General features: G+C 36.2%; 1 protein-coding gene across 6 annotated transcripts in view; it reads left to right on the forward strand.

Annotated features, from left to right (window-relative positions):
* WNK3 (WNK lysine deficient protein kinase 3) overlaps nt 1-12,628 on the forward strand; it is a 428,084-nt gene that overhangs the window by 172,138 nt on the left and 243,318 nt on the right. For all 6 annotated transcript variants that reach the window (XM_049872575.1, XM_049872573.1, XM_049872574.1 and 3 more), the window contains exons 3-5: nt 8,828-9,000; nt 10,598-10,818; nt 11,851-12,008. In XM_049872575.1, the coding sequence (XP_049728532.1) occupies nt 8,828-9,000; nt 10,598-10,818; nt 11,851-12,008 (552 nt within the window). The remainder of the gene's footprint in view (nt 1-8,827; nt 9,001-10,597; nt 10,819-11,850; nt 12,009-12,628) is intronic.

Here is a 12,628-nt window from a genome sequence, read left to right on the forward strand (position 1 = left end):
GGCCCTGGACACCCTTTAAACTCAGTACTGAAGTCACTCCTGAGGTTCACCCTTCAGCCAAAGATTAGACAGGGCCATAAAAGAAAACGAGACTAAATGGACACACCAACCCAGGGGCAAGGATGAGAAGGCAGGAGGGGACAGGAAGGCTGGAAATTGGGGAACACAGAGTCGAAAAGGGGAGAGTGTTAACATGTTGCAGTGTTGGCAACCAGTGTCACAAAACAATATATGTATTAATTGTTTAATAAGAAACTAATTTGCTCTGTAAACCTTCATCCAATGCATAATAAAATAAAATTTAAAAATGGAAGCAAATAGTGGCAAAGTGTTTAAATTCAACATAGCTGGTTGGTAGTACCTTTTTCCTTTATGTTTGAAACTTTTTATAATTGAAAAAGAAGAAAACAGCATCATCAGGAGAAGGTGGATTTAGAACTGAGTGTAGGTAACCTTTAAAGGACAAGTGATTCCAAAATTATAACTATTTTACCCCAATTAATTGCATGAAGCCAGTATCATCTTAATACCAAATCCTTATATATTACAATAAAGAAAACTATAGTTTATAAATATAGATGTCAAAATCCTTAGTGAAATATTAGCAAATATAATTCACCAGTGGATCAAAAAAATAATATGCTGTGACTAGGTAGGGTTCATTTTAAGAGTTTAAGAATAGCTCAGTATCAGGAAACCTATCAACTAGCCATATGATCATGTCAGTAGGCACTGAGAAACTATTTGATAAAATTCAGCAGCCATTTCTAATTAAACAGTAAAACAAAGTCAGAATATAAATGAATGACTTAAACATGTTAGACTATGTGCAAAAAAAAAACTAGTGAACATTCTAATCTATTAGTAGTAAAAGTTATTTTATTGAAGTGGGGTATAAGGCAGTGATAACTGCTATCACCATTATTTTTTTTCAATTTTGTGTGGCTATTTTAGCAAAATCAATAATATAAGAAAATAAAACAATACAAACATTGGGGAAGAGGTAAATTTAATTCTTCCTGCTGATGATAGAATTGTGTACCTGGAAAATCAATGTGAAATCTCTAATATTTGTTTCCCCTTGGAGGGGAAATTCACAGATATGGTATGGCGAAATGGAGGCCCAAGCTCCATTTTTGTACTAACTTTTCCAGGACAATGTTTGCCTCAGGATCAGCACAGCAAGAGTCAAGTCAGAACCCACCCACTTAATACCAAACCCAGAGAAAGACATTAGAAGAAAAGAAAACTAAAGACCAGTATTCCTCATGAACATTGATCAAAAAATTTTCAACATAACATTAAAATCAAACCCATTGCTGTCGAGTTGATTCTGCCCCATAGGGTTTCCAAAGAGTGACTGGTATATTCAAGCTGCAGACCTTTTGGTTAACGGCTGAGTTCTTGACCACTGCGCCACTATGGCTCCCTTCATAACATTAGCATTTCGAATTCAGCAATATATAAAAAGCAAAACACATGATGACTATATGTGGTTTTCCCAGGAATTCAAGGATTGTTCAACATTTGAAAATCAATATAATTCAACATATTAACAGAGTAAAGAAAAACATGATCATTTCAATAGATGCAGAAAAAGCATTTGAAAAATTCATCTATTTATTATAAAAAATCTCACCAAGCTTACAATAGAAGGGAACTTCCTCAGCCTGAAAAAGGACATCTATAAAAATAATCTACAGGTGACATCATACTTAATGGTGAAAGACTGAATGCTTTCCTCTAAGATTAGAAACAAAGCAAGGATGTCTGCTCTCACTACTTCTGTCCATCCTCATCCTGGAAGTGCTAGCCAGTGTAATAAGGTATGGAAAAGAAATAAAAGGAATGCAGTTTGGAAAAAAAGAAATAATTATCTATAAAGAAAATCCCAAGGAATCTACAAAAAAGCTCCTGGAACTAAGCGATATTAGGTTGTAGGATATAAGCTTAATACACGAAAACCAATTGTATTTCTCTATACTAGCAATGAACAATTAGAAATTAAAATTTTATAAAAGTACCATTTACAATAGCATCAAAAATGAAATACTTAAGTATAAATATCACAAACTATGCAGAATCTCTGTCCTGAAAACTAAAAAATACTGATGAAATAAATCAAAGATCTCCATAAACAAATTGGTTGGAACACTCAGTATTCTTAAGATGTTAGTTCTTCCCAGTTGACTTATAGATTCAGGGCCAAAAAAAAGAAACAAACCCATTGCCATTGAGTCGATTCCGACTCATAGTGACCCCATAGAACAGAGTAGAACTGCCCCATAGAGTTTCCTAGGAGCACCTGATGGATTTGAACTGTGAACCTTTTGGTTAACAGCCATAGCACTTAACTGCTGTGCCACCAGGGTTTCCAGATTCAGGACAGTCACATCAAAATCCCAACAGGAACTTCAGTAGATGTCAACAAGCTGATTTAAAATTAATATGGAAAGACGAATTAACTAGAATAGGTGAAATAATTTTGGTAAAGAACAAAGTTGGAGGATTCACACTAATATTTCCAGACTTACTCTAAAGGTACAGGAATCAAGACATGTATGGTATTGGTAAAAAGATAGATACAGATCAACAGAACAGATAGAGTCTAGAAATAGACCTAAACAAATATGGTCGAGTGATTTTTTTTTTAAAGGTGTGATGGCAGGTCAGTGTAAAAAAGTTGGCCCTTTCAATAAGTGGTGCTGTAACAATTGGACATGCATATGCAAAATAATGAATCTCAAACTAAACCTCACTCATTATATAAAATTTACTCAAAATGGATCATACAGCTAGAAGTGAAACCTAGAAGAATAAAACTTCTAGAAGAAGACTTATGAGAAAATCTTCGTGACCCTCAGGCAAAGAGTTCTTGGATATAATAACAAAAATATGATCCATAAACAAAAAAAGTCAATAAATTGGACTTCATCAAAATTAAAATCTTTTGCTCTGTGAAAGGCAGTGTTAACAGAATGAAAAGGCAGTCAGCCCACAGACTGGCGGAGAATATATTCAAACCTCATTTGTGATGAAACTCTCAAAAGTCAACAGTGACAAAATCAAACAATCCAGTTAAAAATTGAACTAAAGATTTGTGCAGACACTTTGTCATAGAAGATATATGTATCACAAATAAGCACATGAAAAGATGTACAGCATCATTAGCTGTTAAACTCATTTTGCTGCTGGGTAGATTCTGACTCAGAGTGACCCCATAGGACAGTAGAACAGTCCTCATAGGGTTTCCAAGGCTGTGTATCTTAATGGAAGCAGATTGCCACATCTTTTTCCCGTGGAGTGGCTGGTGGGTTTGAACCGCCGACCTTTTGGCTAGTGACTGAGCACTTTAACCACTGTGCCAGCAGGGCTTCTTCATCAGTTGTTAGGGAAATGGTAGTAAAAGCCACACTCTGATCTTCCTACAGAGCTATTAGAATGGTTAGAAACAAACAAACAAAACCTTGACAGTACCAACTGCTGCTGAGGATGGTGAGTGTTGAGAAACTTGACCTCTCATATATTGCTGATGGGGAAAATGAAATGGTAGAGCCACTTTGGAAATGCTATGGGGCAGTTCTCCTCTGTCCTGTAGGGTCACTGTGTGTTAGAATTGACTTGATAGCAGTGGGTATAGAGCCACTTTGGCAGTTAACAGTTCCTTATAAAGTAAAACACACAGTTACCACATGATCCTTCAATCCCACTCTGAGGTATTTGCCTAAGATAAATGAAAACCTCTGTTCCCACAAAAATCTGTACATGGAAGTTTATAGCAGCTTTATTTGTAACTGACAAAAGCTGGAAACCATCCAAATATCCCTCATCTGGGGAATGAATAAATGGACTATGATAGTCCATATGATGTAATATTGTTCTTGTGTGCCATCAAGTTGATTCTGACTCATAGCAACCCTATAGGACAGAGTAGAACTGTCCTGTAGGGTTTCCTAGGCTGTAGTCTTTTGTGTGTGTGTAGAATAAATACTAGGCTATAATTGTTCTGGGAACAGATTGTCAGGTTTTTTCTACCACAGAGCGGCTGATGGGTTTGAACCACAGACCTTTCGATTAGCAGACAAGCGCTTAACCATTGCACCACCAAGGCTCCTATGATGTAATACTACTTAGTAAAGTAATTAAAAGTAATCAGTTCCCCCTCACATCCCCGAAAAAAATGTTATTGAAGCTCTGGACAAATGGAAAGATACATACCGTGTTCTTAAATGGCTTTTAGATAACTGCTTTCTCCAAATTAATATGTACATTTAATATAATTCCAATTAGGAGTCCAATAGATCTTTCATTATCATAATTGGAAAAAATGATCTTAATGTTTGTGTGGAATAAATAGATGAGAATAGCCAAGAAAATAATGAAGAATAGGAAAGCGACTTGCCTTACCGATTATTAACGTACTGGAACCATAGACAGTATGGTAACTGACAGGAATGGACAAATAGATCAGCGGAACAAAAGCAGAACCCAGTATACGTAGAAATACAACAAACATGTTCTTCAAGTCAGTGGGAAAAAATAGTTTATGAAATGTTGCTAGCAGAACTGAGAACAATCTAGAAGATAGTATTGCATGTACAGAAATGAATTCCAGGTGGATTAAAAAGTTAAATAAAAATAAGGTCATAGGAGACTAAGATTTAGGTATTTATATAATACGTATTCAGTAAAGTAGAATATATTGTTGAATGACTGTGGGACATGCCAAATGGTTGTCAATCAGAGGAGGACTCTTACATGCCAGTCTTCACCTACTTTTCCAGAGATAAGTACAGTTATTTGTGTATCTGTCTGTTTTTTTTCTATGACATTTAAATGTATAGTAGAAAATGTACCTGTAGAAAATATGGTATTGTTCAGGATGATTCTTTTTATGTACAAAGTGTCACATTGTACATACTTTGTTCAGATTGCTTTTGTTACTCAACAGTATGACTTAGCAATCTATCCACATTAGTACATGTATATCTAGCTCATTCTTTTAACTGTTATTTGGTTATTAATAAGTTTGGCATACTGTGACCCGTTTGATCCTGGACAAATTACTTCACCTTCTTAACCTCAGTTTCTTTATTTGTGAAATGGTGATGATAGTAGTGGTGCCTATCTCAACGTGTTGTTGTAGGAATTGTTGTTGTTGTGTGCTGTCCAGTTGATTCTGACTCATGGTGACCCTATATGACGGTGTAGAAATGCTCCATAGGATTTCCTAGGTTGAAATCTTTATGGGAGCAGATTGCCAGGTCTTTTATCCTGTGGAACCACTGGGTGGGTTTGAACCACCAGCCTTTCAGTTAGCAGTCAAGCACTTAACCATTACACCACTAGGGCTCTTTGTTGTGTGGATTAAATGTGTTAATATATATAAAGCTTTTAGAATCGTGCCTGGAATATAATAAACATCATTAATGACGTTTTGGTTCTAATTTTTTCACAGTTACAAGCAATGCAGCATTGAATATCCTTACACACATCAAGAAATGATGTGAATAAAGTTAAAAAAAAAAAAAAGGAAATCACCAGTGCTCCAGTGTGCTTCTGTTCCTAGGGTTATTACGAAGGCTTCCCAGAAAAAACACATCAATGGAAGTGTTTTCTTTTGCCTCTATGAAGTTTCTGTTTCCTCTGCTCTCTTGAATGTCATAAAAAATATTTTTATCATGAAATTGAAGATTTTAAAAAACTTATGCAGTCTGAAATTGATAAAACACACAATCAGGATGCATTGATAATTACTGGCTTTTGTAATACAAAAGTTGGAAACGAAGAAGGGATTGATTGTTGGAAAATACAGCCTTGGTGATAGAAACGACACTGGAGACAGCATGATAGAATCTTGCAAGACCAATGACTTCTTTACTGCAAATACGTTTTTTCAACAACATAAATGGCAACTGTACACATGGACCTCACCAGATGGAACACAGAGGAATCAAATCAACTAAATCTGTGGAAAGAAACAGCTCAATATCAGAGTCAGAACAAGGCCAGACGCTGACTGTGGAACACACCATTAATTGCTCATATGCAAGTTGAGGTTGAAATTGAAGAAAATTAGAACAAATCCATGACAGCCAAATATGACCTTGAGTATATCCCACCTGAATTTAGAGATCATCTAAAGAACAGATTTGACACATTTAACACTAATGACCAAAGACCAGACGAATGTGGGACGACATCCATCATACATGCAGAAATCAAGAGGTCATTCAAAAGACAGGAATGGAATAAACCGAATGCTTCGAAGGCCAGCGTAGCAGGGGTGGGGGTTTGGGAACCATGGTTTCAGGGGACATCTAGGTTAATTGGCATAATAAAATCTATTAAGAAAACATTCTGCATCCCACTTTGGAGAGTGGCGTCTGGGGTCTTAAATGCTAGCAAGCAGCCATCTAAGATGCATCAATTGGTCTCAACCCACCTGGAGCAAACGAAAATGAAGAACACCAAAGACACAAGGTAATTATGGGCCTAAGAGACAGAAAGGGCCGCATAAATCAGAGATTACATCACCCTGAGAACAGAAGAACTAGATAGTGCCCGGCTACAGCCGATGACTGCCCTGACAGGGAACATAACAGAGGACCCCTGAAGGAGCAGGAGAGCAGTGGGATGCAGAGCTCAAACTCTCATAAAAAGACGAGACTTAATGGTCTGACTGAGACTAGAAGGACCCCAGAGGTCATGGTCCCCAGACCTTCTGTTAGCCCAAGACAGGAACCATTCCCAAAGCCAACTCTTCAGACAGGGATTGGACTGGACTATGGGATAGAAAACGACAGTGGTGAGAGTGAGCTTCTTGGATCAAGGAGACACATGACACTGTGTGGGCAGCTCCTGTCTGGAAGCGAAATGAGAAGGCAGAGGGGAACAGAAACTGGCTGAATGGACACACGAAATACAAGGTGGAGAGAAGGAGTGTGCAGTCTCATTGGGGGAGAGCTACTAGGAGTACATAGCAAGGTGTATATAAATTTTTATATGAGAGACTGACTTGATTTGTAAACTTTCACTTAAAGCACAATAAAAAACAAAATAATAATGAGGGGAAAAAATGTGCAAAGACCTGGGAATAGAAAAGCAAACGGGAAGAAGATGCTCGGCATTCTCAAGCTGAAAGAACTGAAGAAAAAATTCAAGCTTCGAGTTGCAACTATGAAGAATTCCACAGGGAAAATATTAAACAACACAGGAAGCATCAAAAGAAGATGGAAGGAATACACAAAGTCACTATACCAAAAAGAATTAGTCAACATTCAGCCGTGTCAGGAGGTAGCATTTGATTAAGCACTGATGGTACTGAAGGAAGAGGTCCAGGCGCTGGGAAAAAACAGGGCTTCAGGAATTGATGGAATACTGATTGAGATGTTTCAACAAATGGATGCAGTGTTGGAAGTGCTCACTTGTGTATGCCAAGAAATTTGAAAGACAGCTAGCTGGCCAGCCAACTGGAAGAGATCCATATTTGTACCCATTCCAAAGAAAGGTGATTCAACAGAATGTAGAAATTATTGAACAATAGTATTAATATCACACAAATAAAATTTTGCTGAAGATCATTCAAAAGTGGTTGCAGTAGTACATCAACAGGGAACTGCCAGAAATTCAGGATGGATTCAGAATAAGTGATATCATTGCTCATGTCAGATGGATCCTGGCTGAAAGCAGAGAATACCAGAAAGATGTTTACTTCTGTTTTATTGACTATGCAACGGCATTTAACTGTATGGATCATAACAAATTGTGGATAACATTGTGAAGAATGGGAATTCCAGAACACTTAATTGTGCTCATGAGGAACTTGTACTTAGACCAAGTGGCAGTCCTTTAAGTAGAACAAGGGGATACTGAGTGGTTTAAAGTCAGGAAAGGTGTGTGTCAGGGTTGTATCCTTTCACCATACTTATTCAATCTATATGCTAAGCAAATAATTGGAGAAGCTGGACTATAGCATTTTTATTTCACACTGTGCTTTTTGCATTGTGTATCTTCTATTTTAAATAATGTTTACAAAATTCATTTTTATCAACTACATTAACAACAATTACTTAGGCTCAACTCTTAAGTAAGATTTATTGGAAATTTCTTACTGATGTTTATTGTATGCCACACCTTTTTAACTACTTTATTCTACCAAATTTTTATGGAAGTTCTTTGAATAATATTTTAAGAATGGATGTGTGGTGGTATACTTTCTTTGTACTTACTGTGTAGAAATGTGCATATTTTTCCCTTAGAAGCTTGGTCAGTTGCTTGTCTGGGTTCAGAATTTAGGGTCACAGTCCTCCCTCAGAATTCTGTGAACATTGCTCCTTTAACTTCTAGAATTTAGTGTACCAGACTGCAGGTTCAATGCCTATTTGAATTTCTTTCAGTGATTGGTATGCTGAGTTTTTTTCTGGACACCTGGAGCACTTTTGTTTTGGCAATTCAGAAATTTAATCAGGGTTATTGTCTGGGTGTCTAACTTTCAATTATTTCTGCCTTGACTTTGTAGATCCTTTAGATGTGGAAACTCAGGACTGTCTTAGAGAAAATTTCTTACCTGTTTTGAGTATTACTTTTTCACAATTCATTTTGAGATACTCTTTTTCAAGGTATTGATTTATTATGCAAGTGGATTTATAATATAGGTATGAAATGTAACAACTGCTGTATTGCTGTGTGAGATCAGTGGCTATATAGGTCTTAAAAAAAGAACTGACAGGCAGTAATAAATCAAAAATTCACTCTTTTGAGTCATTTTAGGAATGTGCATGAGAATTTCTATGACTTTAATTTGGAACTTGATTCTCCATTTCAGGATCGGAAGTTAACCAAAGCTGAGCAGCAAAGGTTCAAAGAAGAAGCAGAGATGTTAAAGGGTTTACAGCATCCCAATATAGTTCGATTTTATGATTCCTGGGAGTCTGTATTAAAAGGAAAGAAATGTATTGTACTAGTGACTGAACTAATGACATCAGGAACCTTAAAGACGTAAGTAGACTCTGATAGTGCCAGTGGAGTTTGATTCTGAAATAATTTCAGGAGTCATAAGAGTTTGTAAGATAACATTATTTGATTAAAGAATTTGTAGAATCTGAATCTAGTGACTATGCAGGTAAAAAAAAAGAATGTTAGTAATGTTTGTTATATAGTGTTGGAAAATTAATATTTGTGGGATGTCATGAAATTTTAGAATTGGAAATGATGTGGAGATAATGTAGTGCCATTTTGGAAAAGATAAGGAAAGGTTGGGGAGTTGTCCTAGTTCACGTATTTATGTAATTATAGTTGTTTTTTTTTTAGCTAATATTTTTCATTTGGTGGTTTCATCACTTATTTGTAAATATTAATTATGAGACATGCATTTTATGTTTTCTAGCATCTTTGCACTAAAATTTTACATAGCTAAAACCAGAGATGATTGTATATAAGCAATTGTTATGGAATAGAGAAGGCTTTTCTTTTTAGAACTGTGCTGCCATTCAGTAAAAGGCCACTCCGATTAGAACATAGGTGTTCCTGACTTACGATGGAGTTCTGTTCCTGTGACTCTATCGTGAGTCAGTTCTGACGTAAGTCAAATACCTCATTTTTTTCTTTTTAGTTTTTCATTCTTGCCTTTTATTATCAATATCTTTATAAATCTGATCTTTATTTGTCTTTGTGGGTTGGAAACATTACATATAAACTTAGATGTATTTGAATGCATACATAAAAAAAATACACAAATCATTAAAATTTACTCTGACATTGAAGAAGAGTTGGAAGATGTTGACGTTTTGTCACTTGCAGTAATAACTTCACTTGTGGAAAGTTCTGGATCATCTGGATTATCCCTGGAAATGGTGTTTCTAGTCAGAAAATTAGTGAGAATTGTCTGTATGGTCCTTTTCTTTTTCTGTTGATATTTCATGGTAACATCTCATTTCTTCCTGAATCTGCCTATTGATTTTAGCAAAGCGATCAGTGTTTGTGTCCATGTTTTTCAAGCAACTATAAAAATTTATGACAACTTCTCTTCTTCTTCTTCTTCCTCATTATTTCTTTCTTTCTCAGCATTCCTTTTCTTTTCAAAATGCATTAAGTCCTGATCTGTCAGTCCCCCTTCTTCATAATCTGTGAGCTGTTTCACCTCGGCGATATTAAGTTCTAAATTCAGTGTTTTTGCCATATGGACGATTTTTTCACTGATCTCTTCTATCATATTAATCTCATCAAATGCTTGGAGCATGTTCACATATCCACTGCACGCATTTGCCCGTAACTTCCCCTCAGGAAGCTGCAATGTTCCAGATATACTGATGGTCGTAAGTGCGGTTCATCGTAACTTGAATACGTCGTAAGCCAAGGACTACTTTTAATTCCTGTTTGGAATTAAAAATGTTAAACTTGGTAGGATGTCTTGTCTAAGAATGAGGACTTAAATTAAAAAAAAAACTTTTTGCCATAAGAGAAAATAGGAAATAACTCAGTAATTGCAATTGTAGTATATGAAATATCAGCTAACTTTTGTGATTTACCCTAATAGTGCTTGTACAGTAAGGTAGGTATAAGTTCATTTATCTGTGCTTTTTGTTTCTTTGTGTAGGTACTTAAAACGATTCAAAGTCATGAAACCAAAGGTCTTAAGGAGCTGGTGCAGGCAAATTTTAAAGGGGTTGCAGTTCTTGCACACTAGGACTCCTCCTATTATTCACCGGGATCTAAAGTGTGACAATATTTTCATCACGGGACCCACTGGATCTGTGAAGATTGGTGATCTAGGACTAGCCACCTTAATGCGTACATCATTTGCTAAGAGCGTTATTGGTGATTAATATTTTATAATTTATTGTTTGGGTGAAGAGATATTTGTCAATTCTAAGGTCTAGAAGAGGGATTAGGTCTCAAATCTATAGGTCTAGAAGAGGGATTAGGTCTCAAACCTGTTTTTGTAAATAAAGTTTTATTGGAAAACAGCCACACCCATTATCTTACATATTGTCTATGGCTGCTTTACCAAAAGGTTGGCAGTTCAAATCCACCAGGTGCTCCTTGGAAACTCTGGGGCAGTTCCACTCTGTCCTATAGGATTGCTATGAGTTGGAATTGACTCGACGACAATGGTTTTTTTCAGGATGGCTGCTTTTGCCCTACAATGGCAGAGTTGAGTAGTTGTTTCAGAGACCAAAGCAACGCTTAAAATATTTACTCCCTGGTCCTTAACAGAGAATATTTGCTGGCCCCTGGCCTAGAATAAGGAGCCCTTTTGGCACAGCGGTTAAAGCACTCTGCTGCTAACCAAAAGGTCTATGGTTTGAACCCACCACTTGCTCCACTGGAGAAAGATGTGTCAGTCTGCTTCCATAAAGATTTACAGCCTTGGAAACCCAATGGAGGCAATTCTACTCCGTCCTGTAGGGTCACTATGAGTTGGAATTGACTTGATGACAGTGGGTTTGGTTTGGCCTAGAATGTGAATTTGCTTTGAAATATCTATTTTATATTGACTTATTTCAGAGATACCTAGTGTATTTTTTTTTGTGGGATAATATATTTAAGATTATCGAAAGTTTCTGAGGACTTAAGAAGATGGTTTAGTAATTTAACTTGAAAAAATCTGAATAGCTAAAAAGAAATATTTTAGTAATCTCGAGCATTTCAATTTGTAAGTAACAGTAAGGAAAGTTAGGAAATACTGTAAGTGCTTTATATAGATATAACAAGTGTTAAATTTTATATTTATAAATTTGCTTTTAGTAGCAGAAATTAACTCAGGTAACCCTTATGGTAAAGGGAATGTGCTCTTGGTGGATCCATTTTTCTCTTTAATAAAAATGTGATTGTGGTGTTATTTTGTAGGAACTCCTGAGTTTATGGCCCCAGAGATGTATGAAGAACACTATGATGAATCTGTAGATGTCTATGCTTTTGGAATGTGTATGCTGGAAATGGCTACTTCAGAGTACCCGTATTCTGAGTGCCAGAATGCAGCTCAAATATACCGTAAAGTAACTAGCGTAGGTATAACTTTATTTTTTTTAATTAACATAAATTTCTGTACATGCTGTTAAAGGTAAAGTCAGCTTACTCAAGCTAATTTTGGTTTACTTCTGTATAGCAGTATTAAATTTAATATAATGGTTAAGAAACATGCTTTAATTGTAATGACACAAGACTTGTATAACCTATACTCTGTTGAGGTTATGTAAAATGTTCTATATTTGGGAAAATATACAGGTATATCATCCATATACACTTGTAAAGAAGTTTTAGATATTTATTAGGTGGATCTTATTTTTTCAGAGCTAAATATTACAGATTGGGCTAATTGGTTTTGAAGGTTACTTCCAGTTTTGAAAGCCTGATCCTGAAGGGATATTCAAAATGTAGTTCATCAGGGAGGTAGGGCCAAGATGGCAGAATAGTCAGACACTTCATGTCATCCGTTTTACAACAAAGACCCAAAAAAACAAGTGAATCAGATATATAAGACAATCTAGGAACCCTAAGCATCAAAGACAAAGATGAAGACTCGGACTGAGTGACAGGTGGAAGGAGAGACGATTCAAAAACAGCAGAAAAGAGGAATTATGAACCACTGGATCGTCGGTGTCCTGCTAGCTGGACCTGCACAGTG

This window comes from Elephas maximus, chromosome X (assembly GCF_024166365.1).
Source record: "Elephas maximus indicus isolate mEleMax1 chromosome X, mEleMax1 primary haplotype, whole genome shotgun sequence".
NCBI classification, from domain to species: Eukaryota; Metazoa; Chordata; class Mammalia; order Proboscidea; family Elephantidae; genus Elephas; species Elephas maximus.